Raw genomic sequence first — 19927 nt, forward strand, 5'->3', positions numbered from 1 at the left:
AGAAGTATAAGCATTATACCAATTGTTTGTGGTACATTGAGATTTTATTCAGTGCTGCATATATTGGAAATTGGCTCTATTAAAAGAGCACTGATCCCTCAGAAAGCAGCATTGACAGGCTTCTCTAAAACACACAGAGAGGTGATAACATTCGAGACTCACTGATTCCTTGGTCTAAGCTAGGCCCACATTTGCCATTGTTTCCCCACCACGCCCCCGAGATCCGGGGTGGGCAAAGTGGATTAAATAATAATGAATGAGAAGGGGGAAAAATGTAACTAGAATAATAGGCGTCACTATTCTAGAGCAGTTGCTACCACTGCTATTGATAGTGCTTGTATGAGGACAATGACGATGAGCAAAAAGATGATTAGTGGTCTAGGAAACATGACTTGGGAGGGAAGGTTGGAGAAACTGGGGTTATTTAGTTTGGAGAAGAGTGAGCAGGGATTTGAGTACAGCCATCAAATACCTGAAAGGCTGTTACAAAAAGGATGGAGATAAATTAGACTTTGTGGCCAAAGGGGACAGGAGAAAGAGTAATGGTCTGAAATTGCAGCAAGGGTAATTGAGGGTGGATACTAAGGAGAACTTTCTCACTGAGGGTGGTTAAACATCAGAACAGATTGCCTGGGGAAGGTGTAGCATTCCCATCCTTGGAAGTTTTTATATAGGCCTTTAAATAAGGCCTCTGCCATGGGCTTTCACCCTCTGGACTTTGAACCTCTATGGGGTGTAATCTCAAGCCTTGCCCATGGCAGATGAAGAAGCAGTCACACACCACCATTAAGTGAACTGCAAAATTTACTTAATGGTGCATGCAGTGAACTGCAGTTTCCCTCTGCCCCTCCCATAGCTGCCAAGGCTGGCTCCTAGTAACCTTCTTCCAGATGCTTGTCCCAAAGCCAGAGTTCCTTCCCTACATGTCCTACTGCAGATGTTCACATGGTGGGATGTGTTTCACAGTGTACTTTGCACCTCCCTTCCAGGACTTTCCTGCTAGACCTTGCCCCAATGGAACCTATGGGGAGCAGCAGGGTCTGGGCAGAGCTGATGAATGCTTGCCATGCCCTGCGGGGAAGTATTGCTACCGAGAAGGGACAACACTTCAAGGAATCACCCATCCGGTGAGTAATCCCCTGTCCCATGCACCTTCCTGCAACTTCTCAAAGAAGAGGGATGCTGGAGTGGGGCCACTGGTTATTGGCTCTGCACTCCTGCCTTCCTGTGCACCGGGGACATATGGCCTGTGGAAGACAGCTTGAGTGCTAGCTATTCACACCTCTGCACAGCTAAGGAGCTTTGGCAGCTCTTGTATGACAATCTTGTCTCCAAAGCCCTGGGATAGTCAGATTAGGATGAGCTGGAAAGAGGGAGCCTCTACTAAAAGCAAAATAGGTAGTGTTTCACTAGCCTGGACAGAGCCACACTTGGATTTGAGGGAGATCCCTCCCAAAGCGGCACTCCACTCACTCCCAAGCCAGGTTACCCTTTGCCTGCCTCCCACTGAAGGAAGAGTACCCTGCCCAAAACATCTGGCATCAATGGCTGGAGTAGATCTAAACAGCCTGCAGTGGGCCTGGGATTCACAGGCAGCGCAAGTTTAGCGTGCTGCTCTAAGGCTGCCTTGTTTGCACCATCCACTGTCCTATCTGTTCATTCACCCTGCTCTACACCCATGCAATAGCCCCTCTTTTCCCTGCTTCATGCATCCCCTGTTTCTAGCTCTATATTCTGTCTCTTCACCCATCCCTTCCACCGCCAAACTCCTTCCCCTCTGCTGTGCACAAGTCCCTACACCTTGTTTAAATATCCACATTGCGTGATGAGAGCTAGACCGAGTCTTCCAGAGGAGCACACTGTTAGCACTCAGCAGAGTAAGTACTCAATAAATGGCCATGGCTTCTGAGTATTGACCTAAAAAGAAACCCCCAGGGCCAACATTTTTATTTTAATGTAACCGGCTTTTATTTTCTCATTTTCTGCCAGGCTGTCACAGCTGAAGAAGCGCCAGGCTAGTTCTGATCCTGGATCATGTTCAAGTCTGTTCTTATTTTATCTGAATGGATTCCTCCTCTCCCCCCTCAACTCCAAACAGCAAAGGCAGACCCAACACTTACAATCCCCTTCTGGTTTTGCTTCCTAGACTGGAGACTGCCCTCCTGGATACACATGCCCACCAGGGACTGGCTTCCCCTTCTCCTTCCCCTGTCAGCCAAGCTTCTGCTGGGACAACTCCACTGGGGACGGAGGAGACGCATGCAGAACATGCCCTGCAGGGCACTATTGTGACTCTCCTGCCATGACCGAGCCCAAGCCGTGCCCGGCTGTAAGTATGGTAGTTCTCTGATGAAAGAGGAGGGCAGGTTCAAGGGTGGGCTGTGCTGAGAAGCCTGGGGTTGGTGTAAGTCTTTAACCCTATAAGAAGCTGGCTTTGTTTTGCAGGGCTCTTACTGTGTCCAAGGCAGTTCCCATCCTGAGCCCTGCCCGGAGGGCACGTACAGTAACAGGAAGGGGCTGGCTGGCCCACTGGAGTGCAACCCATGTGGAGGGGGCTTCTTTTGTGCTGAGCAAGGACAGACAGGCCCAAGTGGCCACTGCGAGGCAGGGTTTTACTGCTGGGGCAGGGCCCTGACACCAGTAAGTCACATGTGGGATTTCTCCCAGTTGGGCTCTATCCCAATCTGCTCCCCCTTGTTGACCCAAGCATCTCAGCTCTATGACCCTTTGAAATTTCTGTCCTGCATGACAAGGATTTCTTGCTGTCTCTGTTGTTAACGGGAAACGAGCCTTTGCCTTCCCCATTCTCCTGCACTGGCCCAAGGTTGCGGTGTCTAGGCTGTGAACACGGCAAGGGAGAGTTTGCACACGGACAGAAATACTGCCCTTGCAACTCGAAGAGGAACATGCTTCCATCTGTCTGTCTACCCCAGGCCTAAGCCAGGGGGTCCCCAAATCCCTCCTTTCTCTCTCTCAGTGTTTAAGCAATTTCTTTCTCATGGCAGCTTCCCACTGATGGAGTGACTGGCAATTTATGCCCTGCTGGAGCATACTGCCCTCCTGGCTCCCCCTTGCCGATACCGTGCCCTGCAGGAACCTACAGTAATGCGAGTGGGCTTAGCAGCCTGAAGCAATGCTTGGACTGCCCACCTGGGTGAGTTGCCCATTATACAGAGCTCTCCTCCCTCAGTTTACAGGCCTGCAGATTTGTTGCTCATTTGCTGAAAATTGAGCCATGCCATCTCCAGGAGATCTGCAGAAAGCCCAGTTAACCACACCAGTGGCCCCTCAGGCTACTCATCTGCCGGTAGTTAGATTTCCAGACTGTCCAATGTAGGACATCACGAGCTAAAGACTCTCCCCATAAATCCATGCTGGTCCTCATCAGTGGGACACCATTTGCTGGATAAATGGAGGGGGATATTTATCCCATTGCACTGTGTGTTGAGTTCCCAGTGACAGAAATGAAAGTGTGGCACAAGATTTTGGAGGACGTTGAGTGGCCTCTATAGTGGCTGCGAGGGTTCATCCTCTGTTACCTAGATATTAGAGGGTGAATACACATGGAAGAGGCAGAGGGTGAGAAGTGATAAAAAATAATTAAATTGTGGAAACGATGCCCAGTTTTGACCTGCTTAATCCCTGCAAAATCCACAGTCTAATGGACTCCCCCAGCCGATGTCATTCCAGCCACTCAGGAGTTTATTGTTTTAAGGCAACACTTTCCTTTGGAAAAATCAATGTCTTCACTGAGGACATGTGTTTTTCTCCAAGCACAGGCTATACTGCGATGGGACCAACAGCCAGGCTCCCACTGGACCCTGCAAGCCTGGCTACTTCTGTACCGGAGCTGCCAAAACTGCTCTTCAGCAGGTGGCCATGGAGGGGCATTATACACTGGCAGGAGCTTTCAGGCCAGAGCCATGCCCTCTGGGGAGTTTCCAGCCTGTAAGTACAGCCCTGTAAGGTGCAACCTCCTTTGGGTCCACAAAGCCTTCAGAGTTGTGGTAAGGTGAGCAGATGCTGGTGAGATGTTTGCTTTGGACCAGATGCAACCCGTCAGCTTCACCCTCAAGCCCCATGCAGCGCAGGCCAGTCACGTGACTCCCAGGGGTTGTTCTGCACCTGGGAGGGTTTATAGGACATTTGCCAAGGATAACAGTTCTAGCTAGAAGCAGTGCGATCTCATATACGTGGTCTGATCCCTGCTGTGATCTCTCTCCAGGGTCGTGGTCGGTCTCTGTGTAGGGAGTGCCCGGAGGGGACGTTCTGCAATCAAACTGGTCTGGCTGAACCTGTGGCTTGTCCCATGGGGCACTACTGCCCAGCTGGGAGCACTCTGCCTCTTCCTTGTCCAGTGGTAAGAGCCAAATGTTTCCCCCCTACTCCATGTAGATGTTCTGCCGTGGAGCCTCCCCACCCTCAGAGGGACTCAGCACCTCTCCGTCTGTCTGCTCAGGGCACTTATGGAACAGGATCCTGCACACCTTGCACACCAGGCATGTACTGCAGCATGGCTGGTCTGGCCAGGCCAGAAGGACTTTGCCAGCCAGGATATTATTGTGTCCAAGGGTCCAGCAGCCCCTCCCCGGTGAGTTGTGGTCTTGTTTGTCAACTCCTGTCCCAGGTGACGGCAAAGGACTTTGTGCCTGATGGGCACTTTGTTTCCCTCATCCCAGGTGGGACGTCCCTTTGGTGATCTTTGCCCACCAGGGTATTACTGCTTTGCTGGCACAAAGTCCCCGAATGAGACGCCGTGCCCTGCTGGCACCTGGAACGAGCACAGGGGAGCCCAGGATGCGAGCTGGTGTCTACCCTGTCCCTCTGGGTTCTTCTGCAATGTGACAGGCCAGGTTTCTCCTGCAGGATTTTGTGCCCCAGGTGAGACATGGAGGGAGCTGTCCAGCCACCAGGGAATTCACTCCTCTCTTCATTACAGTGGCACATACTGGGCATGGCTACACATTCATTAGTGCACCATAATTAGTGCATTAAGTTTAGTACCTGTAATGACACCATAATCAGTGCTACCATGCATTAGCAGATGAACAGGTTTTTGGTGATGTTAATGCATAGCGGGTTTTGCCCGCCGCGCTAATGCACAGTAGAATTAGTCTTCTGCACATTAAGCATCTTGTGAAGATGTGCTGACTTTCTGGTAAGTGCTCTCCCCTGCTTAACACACCTGCAGCAAGGCAAAGCAGGACTGAGATCCTGTGTGTGTTCTGCTTTCAGGCTACTACTGCACAGGAAGGACACGGACCCCCAGGCCGATGGATGGTATCACAGGGAATATGTGTCCTGAAGGACATTACTGCCCTGCAGGCTCCAGAGCACCCTCTCCTTGCCCAGATGGCGAACACAGCAACACAACAGGTCAGGGGCTTGGGTGAAGATGGGATTGCCCCAGCTGCAGACTAACTGGGAGGGAGGCAGAATTCCCTTTTGCATGATGTGGCTGGAGCATTATCCTCTAGTGTGATGTGCCCGCTAGGGCAAACTATTCACTGGCATTGGGGGTTGGAAATCCAGACCGAGTCCAGGAGAACTGTGTCCATCAAAGACACGTGTGTGACGAGTACGAACCCCCCAGAGTGTGGTTGCAGGTAATTCTGCAGGTAGAGATCAGCAAGGCAGGGTCTCCCTCCATTGAGATTGTGGTGGGACAGTCCCTTGTCGTGCAAGCTGGACTGTCAGGGCATTAAAATACCTCCCAGAAGACCGAGAAAGCTGTTGCACTGTCACACATAGAGGTTTTGTATGATGATGAAGAGGCAGTTGTGAGTTGTCCTCGCTGTGTCTTGAGGACTGTGGTCAATATGCATCACCAGGTCCTAGCCTAGCCTCTTGTTCAATGCTAACAAAGCTGAGAAATGGTTAACCAGATTTCCTCGCTGCTTTGCCTGCCACCCAGCGGTTGGACGTGGAGGTGAGCAGAACTCCTTCTGGAAGAGTACCAAGAATCAGGGATACTTCTCTAAACTTCCTGAACCTGTAAGATATAGCTGGTAGGCGGGATGAAATAAACCCTCTCATGATTATTGAGGTGTGTCTGGAGACGCTATAGTCTGGAGATCTAGAAGAAAGCTCTTCTACATGTCATGTCTAGCCCAGCTCCAAGAGCGAGCAAGCAGGGGAGAGTCCACTCCACTCATACTTTCGCTGCTCCTTCCTGAACTGCCTGCCTAGGTCAAGAGAAATGTTCCCCTTGTCCAGCTGGATTTCACTGTCAGAGTGGCATAAAGCTCCGCTGTCCGCCTGGCTTTTACTGCCCCCAGAAGACTGGAATCAGTTTTTCTCCTTGTCCACCTGGGACTTACAACCCATCTCATGGAGTCAGCCAGGCCGAGAGGTGCCAGCAGTGCCCTGCAGGTAAGGAAATCTCTCAGAATAACAATTCTCCAGTTCACCCACCCAGCAGACCATGCCACTGGAGGGTGCTCCCTATGCATACCACCTCCCAGATCACTAATGCACAAATTTTACCTCCAGGAAATAATTCTTTCTTCATACCATACTGTCAAAATATACCTGGTGTGATCCGTAGGGTCCCCACAGTCTTCTGAAGGGGATGAAGTTGGTTTGCATTGGAAAGATAATTTTCCACCTCTGAGGATGCTGTGATGGGATGTCTCATGCACTGACTCTCTAGCGCTTCAGAGCTGAATCCTGCATGTTCGCTCTCCCTGTCCAGTGAGAGTCTCTCCATGGTATTTTATTTTTCCAGGCATGTTCTGCGGAGAATGGGGACTGTCCTCTCCGAGTGGGCCCTGCTGGCCAGGCTTCTTCTGCACTGCAGGTACTTGGCATTGCATCCCCAAGGACAAAGGGAAAATCGGGAGGGGGAGACTAAGGCCCTTGGGCATTTACTGTTACTCTTTGTGCTCTTCCACCCTCCCAGTTTAATTGGCTTTCTCTCCTACTGCAAGGCAAGAGCCACAGTGTCACTGAACATGAGGTTGGCAGAAAGACCTTGGATGTAGGGCTGGCAGTATTGTCATTGTTAACCCAGCGGCAGGGCAGGGATGAGTGTGGTACTGCTATGTTAGCATAGGATAGGATGCTGATGTGGTAGCATTAGTAGGAGGGACTGCCAAAGAGATTTGGGGGCTCGAGGCCGTGAGAAGAAGCCTCGGCATTTGTGTGCAGACATTTATACAGAAATTGGACCTAGCCTTTCAGAAAGGCAAGATGCTAAAACTTGTGGGTGAACCGCAGCCTTACTCAGTACGGCTGCAAACTACAAAGCAGTTATAGGTTTCATTTACCTGGCCACGTGGGTCGTTTTGGATGCTGTCACCAGCTCTCACAATAATTGAGGGTTTGGTCCTTTTACAGGATTTCATGAAAGTCTCCATGTCCATTTAAGAAGCCGTCAGTTTTTACCCCTTGTGATTATTGCAAAAAGCCTGAAATGTGACCCAAGTTCTCCCCCGGGTTCAAAGCCAGAAAATGAATCAAATGAACCCATTTGAAAACAAATTGTGATTTTAAAGGCCTGCCTCCCAATTTTGGGTTCCTGGGGCTTGGCAAGACTGCTGCCAGCCTCGCCAGGCCTAGGAAAATAGTATAGCAGGTCGTTACCAGTTCTGTCTCCCCAGGGAACGAGCTTCATGAATATTTTATTGAGGCCAAGTCCAAAGCTAAGATGCTTTTGGATGTAAGCCCAGGTTGAGGAAATACTCACAAGCAGGCCTTTGTCTGTGGTGTCTGCTGCATTAATTCAAGGAAAGCTTGTGTTAAACACAGCGAGTCCCTTTGTTTATAGCTGCCGAGCGGCTCACAAAGCAAAGTCCTGCTCTGGCTGCAGCAGGCCGCTCGCTTTCTAATCAGTATTCAGGTCCAGGCGCCACCGTGGGGGCAGTGACTTTTTGCATTCTCCAGCCACACCCTGCACACTTACCTAGCTATAATAGCTTCTCATTGCCTTTCAATAGCTAATTCCTTTTGGATTGCACCAGGGGGTCCTAAATTCTAGCTCCAGATCAGGCAAGGAGCCCCTCCATCATCTGCAGCAGGTCACTCCCTTGCTTTCGGCCTCGGTGTCTTCTTCTGTCAGGTCAAAGTAATGATTCTTGTGACTTAAGAAAGGGCTTGTGGGACTTAATAAACCCCTGTTTACTTTCAAGACCCTACTATGGTATCATGCTATGTGTCATTGTCCCCTTTGGCATTTGCCTCCCTGAGGTGTAAGCACTCACTCTTCTCATTGTGGTGCTGCAGCACGATGGAGCCTAGCAGGTCCACTCTTTACATCACATGCTGAAGGGATGGAGACAGGCCCCGTAGTGCAGCCCAGGATGCACAATGGTAATTTCTGTCTCAGGTATTCTTACGGGCACGTGGCCAGCACTGGAGTTGGGCAGGCACGTGACATCTGCTTTGGGGCGCAATGCTGGCACACCCAACAGGCTCACTGTGCTTCACTGTGATGTTCCCTAACATGGCCTTTGGCTGGTGCAGACACGTCTTGACTGTAACGTCTCCTTTCTCTGTTGTCTTAGCCCTGCAGACCCCATAACAGCCTGCAAAGGAAACAGCTCTGCAGCCACAGGGGCCAAACCAGCGGCAGCATTGCAGCATTTCCCACTCAGGATGCTGTTGCTTTGTTGTTTAGTTTCTAAATCTGCTTTGCTTTTCATTACAGGAGCCAGTGTCCCAAATCCTAATGGAGTCACAAACACAAGCAGTGGAGGACCATGCCCACCTGGTCACTTTTGCCCAGCTGGCACCAGTATGCCATTGCCCTGCCCAGTAGGCACGTACTCGGACAGGTGAGCTCCTTGGCACTGGTCTACAATCTGAATGTCTTTCTGTTCCCCTTCTGATTTTTCCACTGATGCTGCAGTCTCTTGCTCCATGTTGCAAGCAGTTCTGAGGCTTACTCTAGAAGTAACGAGTGCAGTGCAGCCTGCTTCCTGGAACAGGTGGGTTGTGGGGTTCCTAGTTTGCTAGAAAAATGGTGGAGCTGCATCCAGTTGTGGTAGGTTGCAGCAATGGGAATTTTGTCCTGAAAGAGCGAGTTGGCTCCTGTGACTGGGAATTGCTGGATGTGGCTCCTGAAGCTCGCCGTGAAGGGGATACCTGGGTCATCATTCTCTTCTTTCCTAGCTACACCTCAGTTGTTCTCCCCAGGCTCTACCTTGGGCTGGAGTCCAGCTGCACCCCGTGCCCACCTGGCTATCACTGCAGCTCAGCAGGCCTCGTGTCCCCATCAGGACCCTGCTCAGCAGGTTTCTACTGTCTGTCCGGAGCCTCCTCCCCATCACCAGCAGGTGCGACATCTCTGTAGGACAAGTCATGGTGATTTGCTGTAAATGGCAGTGCCTTTGTCTGCCTATGGCACAAACGGTGGTATTTTAACTTGGCCACACTGGTTCTTAGCCTTGCTTTTGGCTTTAACCTCACTTTGCAGGACTCCCTCCCACCTCCAGCTTCTTTGTTACTTGCATCTCCCTAATAGGCTTTTTCTCACTCAGGAGCTGGACCCTTTCATCAGCAAAGGAACTGTGTTGTGTACTTGTTGCTGTTCTGTATCTTATTTTAGCCATGTCCCATGTAAGCCCTGCCTGTTTCCCACTAAGTAGCAGGATTAAGCTCCAAGGTGGCATGGAAAGTGCATTCAATTGATTGATGATCTTCCATAAATGCTTGCACTGAGCACTGGAGCAGGCTGATGCTATAGGCCACTAATACACATACCTGGTGCCACCCCTTTCTCTCTTTGTATCTGTACTGTCTCAAAACCAATAATGCCCAGGACTTGCATGATGCTTTGAGGAACCTCAGCTCTCCATGTGGCTGTTTTATGTCTACCCATGGTTTCCAGAGCTCCTGGCATAAGTGAGGCTATAAATGGTGTTGTGTATGAAGCCGGCATTTCATGCCAGACTCAGTGCTGTCCTGCCAGCGAAGCATGTCACAGGGAAAGGAAAATGTTGAATGGCCAAATGCAAACCTGGGTCCCTTTGCATTTTATTCCTCCCAGGCATCAGGCAGAAAGGAGGCCCTTGCCCTTTGAGCCACTTCTGTCCAGAAGGGACCAGCTTTCCATTTCCCTGCCTGGCAGGAACATACAACAACCTCACCCAACAAGCTGCATGTTTCCCTTGTGCTGCTGGTTACTACTGCCCTGAAAACACCACCAGCTACAGCGTGTACCCCTGCCCACCTGGCTTCTACTGCCCCACAGGTGAGAACTGAGCCTTTGCCTTGAAACATTAGGGAATAGTCATGAGGTGCCATTGGCAAGGCAGAATACCCTTGTTCAAAAGGCAGTGCTATGGCCTCTGGGAAATGAGCCAGCAGGTTTTAGTCCAGTCTCTGTGGGCAAATGTCCAGGTCATGCAGACTGCAAACACCTGGATCTCCCTCCCAAGCACTCACTGGCCCATTGTGGGGTAGGATCAAGGGATACTGGAGCGGCAACATTTTAAATTATTATTGCAGTGGAAGCTTAATGCAGGAAGGGTGCTCGTGTTGTGCAGCACCCAGAAGGAGTTTTCTCTTCCTTTGTCTCTATTTGCTTCTAAGGTACCAAGTTTGCCACTGAGTTCCCCTGCCCTCGGGGTTACTACAACCCTGACCCCATGACCCAGAGCTTGGATAGCTGCTTGCCCTGCCCTCCCGGGCACTACTGCAGGAAGGAGAACTTAACAGCTGTATCGGGGAAGTGTGATGCAGGTGAGTCTGGGTCAGTTTGCCTCTATGTTGCCCCTGCTGTGCCCTCTGTGTGTGGGCAGAGGGAACAAGCATGTAGGGACTTGGCAGTCACCCTTCCTTAGACGTTGTCCGGCCATAGGCACATAGGATCTGACAGCTTGTTCTCATTGACACAAAGGGGTGTCTTCCTTACTCTGCATGGTTGGGATAGATATAAGTGAACTTTTGGGTATCACAGCACCTTTCTCAGCCCTTATCTTGGACATACGTGAAAATTCAGGCCTTAGACTGTACCTCAGGGTACCAGGCATGGAGAAGGCTTTCCTCTTAGGAAGGTCTTAAGGACGTTTGCCCCATTTTTGTCAGTGTTTGAAGAGGGAGGAAACAATCCTTTCCAGCTACCCTAAGACTTGCTCTTTGGGCTCTGGGGCTGGGTTTTCTATCATGCTCCTTGTGCTTTCAGGTTGGTTTTGTGTATCGGCCGCCTGGACCTCCCAGCCCTTCGACGTGGATAACTACACCAACTCCAACTGCCTCTGCCCAGCCACTGCCACTGGAGGGAAGTGCATGGCTGGTTTCTACTGCCCAGAGGGCAGCCCCGAGCCCATTCCCTGCCCTCCTGGGTTTTACTGCAGTGCCTCAGGTTAGGACCCACCCCTCTGAGAGGGGCCGCGCTGGCACCGGGGGAGTCTGAAAGCGAAAATTTTCGGTGCAAATGTTGATTTTTGTTCTGCTCTTTCTGCAACCAAGAGAGCTCACCTAAATTTAAGCTGGAAGGGCAGGGGATGGAGGGTCTGTGCATGACTCACAAGGATCTTGACAAAGCCTCTAAAGTGGTTATTCAAGTGTGCAAGCCTCAGAAGTCTCATTTTGGACCCCCTTCCCCTGAAAGCTGATCCCTCCCTTCCACAGCTCTGGGGTCTGACCGATCGGGTCTCCCTTCAGACTCCTTTATTTTCTGCTTCTGCTCAGGCTGGAAGAACAATGATAACAGCTTCTCTTTGCATTTCCCCTGCTGGTTTTTTTTTTTTTGTCCTCCCAGTGCTATTTTGGCAGGTTTAATATGAGCTGCTTTCAGCCTAATACTTGCTCAGGGGCATAAATGTGCTCACAAGGTGGTGAGCCCTGGGGGCTGGCCTGGGCTCATGAGTGTGGCAAGGGGCTCAGCTGCTCTCTAGTGCCTCAAGCCCCATGGAAAGCTGTGAGCCCACTGTTTTGCAGGCTGCCGAGCCCTGTCTGCTCGCCCTGCTTCCGTGTTGCTGCCACAGTGCCTTGAGCACCTTTGTGTCCGCTCTGCCTCCCAGGTCTGTCTGTCCCCAGTGGAGAATGTGCTGCTGGGTTTTATTGCACAGGAGGAGCAGCCTCTCCTAAACCAACTGATGGTGTCACCGGGAATATCTGCCCCCCAGGGACCTACTGCAGTAAGTATCAGGCCTGAGACAGGAATGGGAATTCCCTGGCACTGACTGCCTGAAATGTCAAAAGGATGCACTGGAAGGGAGGGCCACTCACTGGTTAGGATGAAGGACTGGAAGTCAGGAGCCCTGGCTGCTATTCTTGGCTCTGCTTCCAGTTGTTGCGACTTTGCACAGGTCATTTCACTGCTCAGTGACTCAGTTGTCCCATGTGTAGAATGGGGCTGGCACTTTGTTGTAAAGCACTCTGGGTCTGAGGGTGAGAAGTTCTGCAGAAGAACCTGACTTGGTTATTTCCATGTCAATCCATGCTTGTGTAGCTTTGGTTTTCCTATGTGCCACTGCCTTTCTGTTGTCCCAGGGTCGGTGTCTCAGGTGTTTCCTTTCCCTTGCCAGATCCTGGCTCGGCGATGCCAGTGCTTTGCCCAGCTGGCACTTTTTGCGGCCTCCAGGGGCAGAGTATGGTGTCTGAGTGCCAGCCTTGCCTCTCTGGCTTCTACTGTGCGGTGCCTGGGCTCAGTGCTCCCAGCGGAGAGTGCTGGGAAGGTAAGGCCTGTGGGAGCAAACTGCAGCTGCAGGTACAGGGCTGAATGACTCGAGTGCCAGAGGGAAGAGCGAGAGACTTAGGATGAAGGTGAGGAAGCATGTGTATGTTTGTGTGTGTGTCCACGAGGACATAGGAAATGCAGGGCTGTGACTCACTGATCTCCCGTCGATAAAGGCAGTTAATAAAGGTGGGCCATTCTGAGAGCTCCTTTCCTCTAGATGAACATGCAGAAACTAAAGTTGCTTTCTCTTCCCCCGCCCTGATACGATGCATCTTTCCCTTCCCCTTACCTAGTCACGGGAGGATGCGGTCCCGTGAATTGTCACCACCTGCTTTGTATGCTCGTTCTACCTATCCTGTTATCTGGAGTAGCCTCTGTTCTGGTCCGGACTGGGAGCAGCGCTGAGAGACTTAGCACTTCTGCGGTCCTTTAAGAAGTGCTAAAGTTAACAGAAGACTTCTGAAGCTTAAAAAAGAAAGCTGCTGCATGCTGTTAGCATCCCTCTGGGAAATGCAGCAATGGGTGACATGGCAGTGACAGGCGGGGAGGGCATGATGTATTCTCAGCTTCTGATGGGACTTTGCGACTGGAAGCGAGGAGGACTAGCTGGCTCTCGCCCACAGTGCTTTCTTGACCATCAGAGACTCATGGTCCGGAGATCAAGTGGCAGTGACATTCCTTTATGTGCGTGCATTAATTGGAAAACTGTTAGTCTGCCTGTCCCAGCAGGGGCACAATTGGGACCAATCATTATTAAAGGTCAGAGATAGATCTGTTCCTTGAGTCATCTCTTGTAAGCCTTGAAGGCCTGTGAGAGCCTGCTGGGATTCTCATCTCTTAATGAGCTGCTGCTTTGCAGCAAGTATCTCCCAGTGGCTGGTTTGGCTTTTCTTCCTCTGCTTACCCCTCAGGCTATTACTGTGACAGCAGCCAAGGGCCCGTCAGCAACTTCACCCTTTACCCATGTCCACAAGGATTCTACTGCCCAGCAGGCACACAGCAGGCCACTCAGCATAGCTGCCCGCCAGGTACCTTTGGACCGAGGCAGAGACTGAAGAGTATGGCCGAATGTCAAGGTTGCCCACCAGGAAAATACTGTGCATTACCTGGACTTGCAGCCCCAACAGGTGCGTTGTCACTTGTCCTGGGCAGTGCAGTTCTTTATTTTTAATGACGAATCTTGCTGGCTGATGAGCAGAGCAAAGGACTGTGTGTCAGGACTCCTGGGCTCTCTTCTGAGCTCTGGCACTGACTTGCTTGGTGACTTCGACTGCGTGTCTTCCCTGCTTGGTGCCTCAGATTTGCCGTGTGAAAACTGGGGGTCACATCCACTTGTGTAAAGTGCTCCCAGGTTCTTGGGTGCAACAAAGAAATGACTTGTCTGCTCCTTCCCTGGTAAGATCATTCAAGAGCAAAGCAAGGGTACTTTCGATAAGCACTGGCTGGAGGGGCTGGATACAAGACATAGAAATGTGGACTTCCTTGGCTGGTCGCTACCCAGTTTCACAACTCTTTGGTCATCCGGTTGAAATTAGTTCATCGTTGCAGTCCAGTTGCAAATAAACTGGTGCGTGCATAGTAAGACGGGCCTTTTCATTCTTACTTTCAGCAGAGAAAGGAAGAATGAAAGGTGATCCCCAAACTGCTCAGTTTGGCTGTTGAGGGCAACCTCAGGAAGACAGGACTGCTCCAGGTTGTCCTGAATCTGTATGAAGACTGCAGTTCAGCAAGGCACATGGTTAAATCCATATCTGTTCAGCACTTAAGCATGTGCTAAGATTGCATCAAGTGAGTGCATATGATGGCATGTGCTGAAATACCCGGCTGAGTTGTAGCCAAACCAGGAGCACCCCATCCAGCCCCTGCCAGTAGTACTCTATTCCCCAGCATTGGAAGTGACTCCATTGTGTGAAATATTCATAGCAAAGTTAGACAGTCAGTTAGCCCAGAGACTACATCTGTGCCTTGCAATATGGCCTGTGGGTCTGTATCTGGGGGCTTATATTGAAATCCCTGTTATTTTCATTAGGTTTTATGTTGAACTGTTTATATGTATCATGTCTTCCAGGGGACTGTTCTGAAGGATTCTGGTGCAAAGGTGGTGCCCAAGTCAAAGACCCAATTGATGGCGAGTCAGGGCTCCCCTGTCCTCCCGGGCGTTACTGTCTAGCAGGTACAGTGACCTAAGCACAGTTCTTCGAACTTCCCGTGAAGCACGAGACAGGGTTCACTCACTTTATTGCCAGCAGTGGGAGTCTGGAATCACAGCTCTCCCAGTGCTCCTTTATACCCCTCCCGACTCTGCCTTTGGCTGGGAACATCTGGAACAGCAGCAGCTGTAAGTTCCTCTATAACCCGTACTTCTCTGCTGTCCCATAGGGTCTCTCTGCAGATTTCAGCTGGGGAGGCTGTTTGATGATCACTCTGTTTCCAAGTCAGACTTACTTAGTCAATCCAGTGTTCATGGCCAGTTCACTCCACCCCAGTACAGTACTGGGTGGTCTGCTTCCTCCTCATGTCAGTATTCAATGGATTCTGAAGCATTTCTTTTTTTGCCAGGAACACCCATTCCACTTCTTTGCCCTCGTGGTACTTGGTCCAGCAGCAAAGGCAACAAAAATCTGCAGGACTGCCAGCCATGTTCTGGGGGTCATTACTGCAATGGCACTGGGCTAGTAGCCCCATCAGGATACTGCAGCCCTGGGTAAGTACAGCAGGGAGCACATTTATCTTCTGCATTCATAGTGGGAGTCAACAATACTTTTCTTCTGGAATAAGACCCAAGGCTGGGATGCAGGAGGAGGGTGATCCGAATCACTGCCTGGCTGGCACTTCTGGGGGATAAAATCAGTGAACCGAACTGCAAAGTCAATAAAAAGGGTTCCCTTAGTGTTTTGATTTCAGGCATTCATAATATTTGCTTTGAAATAAAATTGAAATGATCTTTTTTGGGGGGGAAAGGTTGCTTAGAATTAAAAACCCCAAATGCAACACCTTGGAAATGCTTTGTTTGCATTTTTTTTTGACACTCAGAAATCCAGTGACACTGAGACAAAGTCATGAAATATGTCAGTGATGCTAAATACAATAAGTACAAAAAGAGTTGTTATAAAGAGGAAGGCGATCAATTGTTCTCTGTGTCCACAGGGGACAGGGCAAGAAGTAATGGCCTTAAATTGCAAGAAAAGAGATTTAGGTTGGAGAGGAGGATGATTTTTTAAACATGAGAGTGGTTAAGTGCTGGAACAGATTGCCCAGAGAGCTTACAGACTCTCTGTCCTTGGAAGCTTTCAAGTACAAGTTGGACAAGCTTTTGTCTGGAATGGTTTAAGCCAGGCTTGTCCTGTTTTGAGCAGGCAGTTGGATTAGATGTGACATCCTGAGGTCCCTCCCAACCCTATTTTACCTATTCTTAACCTGTCTTTTTTGGTCAAAGAAAGTCCCACTGGAAAACATTCGCTCAGCTCGTGGTAGGACCCCCTGGACTTTAGTGGGAGCTAAGATGTGAATAGCCCGCAGTCCCCCCCCTGGAGGGGACCTTGCTCCCTTGGGCCCAGAATAAGAGGAGATTTATTTCAGTGGTTAATATGTCTCAGTTGCTGACATAGTGTTTCTAATATTTTTACTTCTGCTACTCCAGGTTTTACTGCATCTCCGGGGCTCAAACACCGACACCCACCGATGCCTCCTCAGGAGCCCCGTGCCCTGTGGGACACTACTGTCCCCTAGGAACCGAGAGTCCCATCCCGTGCCCGTCCGGTTCCTACATGCCCCAGACCCATGGAAAAGAGTGCTACGACTGTCCAGAGGGGAAGTACTGTGTCCCTGGTCAGGAGCCTCAGTCATGCCCCAAAGGTGAGCTGTGCTTCCACTGAATGTCCGGTTTGTCCCAGGGGTGTAGGTTGTAGCCGTGTTGGTCTAAGGACATATCTGCCAGCTTTTCCCACGCTTTCTAAAGAATCCACTTAAGCCCCTGGTTTTCAGGGAGGCTTTTGGGTCACAGAAATTCAACTGGGATGTATTCCTACCTCTGTTCACACAGGGTCCAAAGAGTGTAGCCTAAATGTCCCTGGTGAGTCTGTCAAACTCCCGTTGCTGCCTTATTGAACCCTGATGCTTCCCATTGCTGAGATACTGATTCCTGATAATCTCCAGAGCTTCCCCTTCTAACCTATACACCTGTCTGTGCTTGCCTTTCAGGCTACTACTGCCCGAGAGGAACAGGTCTCGACTGGTGGCCTTGTCCCCGAGGGACTTACAGCCCCGAGCAAGGCCTGGATAGCAGCACTGGCTGCAGAGTGTGCGATGGAGGGAAGTTCTGCTCTCACCGTAACGCGACAAATGTGGCCGGAGAGTGCTGGGAGGGTTTCTACTGCACAAAGGGGTCAGACCGGCCCAACCCACATACCAGGTTCCAAGGTGCTGCCTTTTTCTTGTTGCTAAAGCAATGGGGGGTGGGTCCTGTGCATGTTCAGTGGTGATGCCCACGTCTGAGTCGAGCCCTGACCAAATTTCTTTATGGCTCCTGATGCGGGCACTTTTTTTTTTAATTCCTCTTTTGCCCCAATTCCAAAGTCCCTTTGCTTCTTTGAAGCCCAGTGGTGTAAACTGTGGGTAAGAAACTCAACATCTTACCCAGGTTCTTATCCAGCAACAGAGAGCACTTGTAGGAGGAAGCGACAGGAGGTCAAGGCTTCTGGGTTTACTGCCCTGGCTCTGCGTTCAAGTCCTGCCTCTCAGTCCCAATGATTAGACTTATATTCCTAGGTGTCTAGAAGTGGAACTTGTGTATCCTGCATCATAGTGCCATGTGAGCATCATTGGATATATCGTCCTCCCTCCCCGAGCTGGAGACAAAGGGTTTGGCTTCTCAGCCTTGCCTTCTTTTCCAGCCAGTAGGTCACAACGGTGCCCCTTGCGTGGTCTCTTGAGTTCAAACTTTTGTCTTAGAAGAGAGGAGAATTGTGAGCAGTCTCTGGAGCACTTGCTGCTGTCCTGGCCAGAGAGTGACCATTTTAAGAGCCACAAGAGCAATAAATCCTTTTTGTATTAATTTCCAGATCACTTTTTGATTAACTGAACACCTGTCTCACCTGTTGTTTGCAGGTCAGGCTGGCCCCTGCCCTCCAGGCCACTACTGTCCTAGGGGCACTGCTGTCCCTGAGCCGTGTCCTGTGGGAACCTTCAGCACAAGGATTAAGCTGAGCTCAGAGGTAGGAGAATATGGAGGGTCAAACTAGTAAAGTGGCGGTTATGTGCTGTGGAGCATCATTCCCCATGGCAAGCAGCTGGCCCTCAGCAGGGAGCCAAAGACCCAGTTTTAATGCTTCCTTGGAAAAGCCCTGAAAAAATACTAGTACTTCTCATGTATGAAGCTTTGGCACTGGGGGCTCTCAAAGCACCTCACTAAGCTTCTCTGCATCCCTCGGCGAGGGGCTGTGACTTGCCAAAAATCTCATGGTTAGTCGGTGGCTGAGCCGTGATTCATCTCTGTCCAGAGTGACCTCTGGAAGTTGCTCATTGATTTCCTACAGGCTCATTGCTCACCGTGTCTTCCTGGACATTACTGCAACTCCACCGGCCTCCTGGTCCCTACAGGGCAATGTGCCGAGGGATTCTACTGCACCCTGGGGTCCACCCTTCCTGTCGTTCCAGCCGTGGACAAGACTGGAGGCCCTTGTCCCACAGGTAGATTGTTAACTGCTCTGATTAAACTAATCGGGGATCTTTGGCCAATCTTGTTGGGTAAGAATCATCTGAACAAATTGCATGTTTGTCCAAGCACTGTGCCATTGGCCCAGAGGAGAACGTCCTGCAGGCATCAGGGAGCCCTGAGCCACTGCAGCACTTTGAGTTTCTTTAAAACTTTGAGGGGTTTCTGCATTGCCTGTTCCAAGATATGGAGTCTTGAATAGATTTACCTTCTTATCCTGACCACAGGAGGGTCCTCTTGATTCTGGTCTGTTCTTTCTTTTTCAGGATATTTTTGCCCTAGGGGCACAGCTACACCCCTGCCTTGCCCAGCAGGGTCATATAATCCTTCAGAAAGGCAAGCCAGCTGCCTCCCCTGCACTAAAGGGTAAGAACAAGACAGAGAGCTCATTATTGTCTGAAGTATGAACAAAGAGCTATTGCCTAACTCTCATTTCCAGCCATCATTCAGCAGGGCAGTGTGTCGCAGACATAATCACTTCATCTTCCACTGGAGAGCACCCATGTCTGAGATGGAGCCTAGCAACTTAAACAGCTGCTTAGCAGTCGAATAGGACAGGAAATGAGATGAGCTCCCAAACCCTGCTGCAGTTCTGGAGGTGGAAGGAGCTAGAGTTTAAAACTGAATCAACTGTGCCATCACAATTAGTGTCCCTCATACATTTAGTACGAGGCAAATGCTGCTGACTTATGTAGATATGTGTCTCTATGTGTGCCCTTATGTAGATACGTGTCCCTATATACACGAGCAGGTCTGATTCATAGTCCATCCCGTACAGTGCAGCAGGCTCACAAAGATGAGCCATCCCCTCTGCTGTGTTGTCAGTGCCCTTGTGAATCTGGTATTGGCCAGGGAGTTTTCATATTCCTTCCCCTACTCTTTCTCTTATGGATGCAGGTTCTTTTGTCCTAAGAATTCTTCTTCCCTTGAGAGGAATGAATGTCCAGCTGGTCATTTTTGCCCCCTGGGTACTGCCTCTGCAACTCAGTTCCCATGCCCCCGAGGGACCTATAACCCACAGACTGGAAGCAGCCACATATCTCACTGCATCCCTTGTGATCCAGGTAGAAACAAAGCGTTGGCATCATGGGAACACTGTGTGCAAATGACTTTCAAATATTCCTAAGCTTCAGCAGGAACTGGAGTGGCTCAGGCAATTAGTATCAGGCTACAAAGCCTTTCATCAGCAAGCTGCTCATTTCATTTTGAGCTACACGCGGCAGCCTGGAGAATTAAGGGCAGTCAGAGCCCTGGCCCCTACCCATAAAGATGAGATCAGCCCCTGTGTCTGCCTGTTCTGGAGTCCTGTCTCCAAACTGAACCAATGCCCAATATTTTTGGATGGGGAATTATTCCACTGCATATGGTGCTCCTTCCCTTGCAATGCTGTTACATGAAAGAAGGTAGTTCTTCATGATCCTGCAGTCGCTTTATGCAACATTGCATGTGTGTATATGCAACACTGCGTGCTTGTGTGTGTGTGTGTGTGCGCGCGCACTGCTTTACAGGCCTAGAAAAAACTCCAAAGAGCCTGTGTTAGAGAACCTGCAGTCTCAGAGGTCAGCTGATTGCCAGACCAACTCTGCAGG

The 19927-nt window shown here is 50.3% G+C and overlaps 2 protein-coding genes and 1 long non-coding RNA gene across 3 annotated transcripts; all 3 read left to right on the forward strand.

The window, feature by feature from the left end:
- The first annotated feature begins 5166 nt into the window (after positions 1 to 5166).
- Positions 5167 to 8769, forward strand: LOC132246533 (uncharacterized). The gene is made up of 4 exons (XR_009457871.1): positions 5167 to 5376; positions 6190 to 6372; positions 6728 to 6799; positions 8648 to 8769. It is a non-coding gene; the product is annotated as an uncharacterized LOC132246533 (long non-coding RNA).
- A 190-nt stretch (positions 8770 to 8959) lies between these two features.
- LOC132246618 (scavenger receptor class F member 1-like) lies at positions 8960 to 12100 on the forward strand. The gene is made up of 5 exons (XM_059719949.1): positions 8960 to 9275; positions 9989 to 10192; positions 10534 to 10683; positions 11126 to 11305; positions 11967 to 12100. Exons 1-5 carry the CDS (start codon positions 8960 to 8962, stop codon positions 12098 to 12100), a joined length of 984 nt encoding a protein of 327 aa, XP_059575932.1.
- Positions 12101 to 12479: 379 nt separating this feature from the next.
- On the forward strand, positions 12480 to 18708 carry LOC132246619 (sushi, von Willebrand factor type A, EGF and pentraxin domain-containing protein 1-like). The gene is made up of 9 exons (XM_059719950.1): positions 12480 to 12623; positions 13537 to 13752; positions 14694 to 14798; positions 15185 to 15329; positions 16266 to 16480; positions 16826 to 17044; positions 17732 to 17838; positions 18160 to 18313; positions 18605 to 18708. Exons 1-9 carry the CDS (start codon positions 12488 to 12490, stop codon positions 18706 to 18708), a joined length of 1401 nt encoding a protein of 466 aa, XP_059575933.1. The 5' UTR covers positions 12480 to 12487.
- The last annotated feature ends 1219 nt before the right edge of the window (positions 18709 to 19927 follow it).

Source organism: Alligator mississippiensis, chromosome 16 (genome assembly GCF_030867095.1).
Source record: "Alligator mississippiensis isolate rAllMis1 chromosome 16, rAllMis1, whole genome shotgun sequence".
Lineage (NCBI taxonomy): Eukaryota > Metazoa > Chordata > Crocodylia > Alligatoridae > Alligator > Alligator mississippiensis.

Excerpts from the sequence above, each read along its gene's own strand:
- LOC132246619 (XM_059719950.1), top strand. The coding sequence starts at position 12,488 with ATGCCAGTGCTTTGCCCAGCTGGCACTTTTTGCGGCCTCCAGGGGCAG. Across the intron at positions 14,799-15,184 it reads CGGGCGTTACTGTCTAGCAG|GAACACCCATTCCACTTCTT; the intron begins GTACAGTGACCT and ends TTTTTTTGCCAG. Across the intron at positions 17,045-17,731 it reads CCCACATACCAGGTTCCAAG|GTCAGGCTGGCCCCTGCCCT; the intron begins GTGCTGCCTTTT and ends TGTTGTTTGCAG.
- LOC132246618 (XM_059719949.1), top strand. The coding sequence starts at position 8,960 with ATGGTGGAGCTGCATCCAGTTGTGGTAGGTTGCAGCAATGGGAATTTT. Across the intron at positions 9,276-9,988 it reads CTCCTCCCCATCACCAGCAG|GCATCAGGCAGAAAGGAGGC; the intron begins GTGCGACATCTC and ends TATTCCTCCCAG. Across the intron at positions 10,684-11,125 it reads ATCGGGGAAGTGTGATGCAG|GTTGGTTTTGTGTATCGGCC; the intron begins GTGAGTCTGGGT and ends TTGTGCTTTCAG.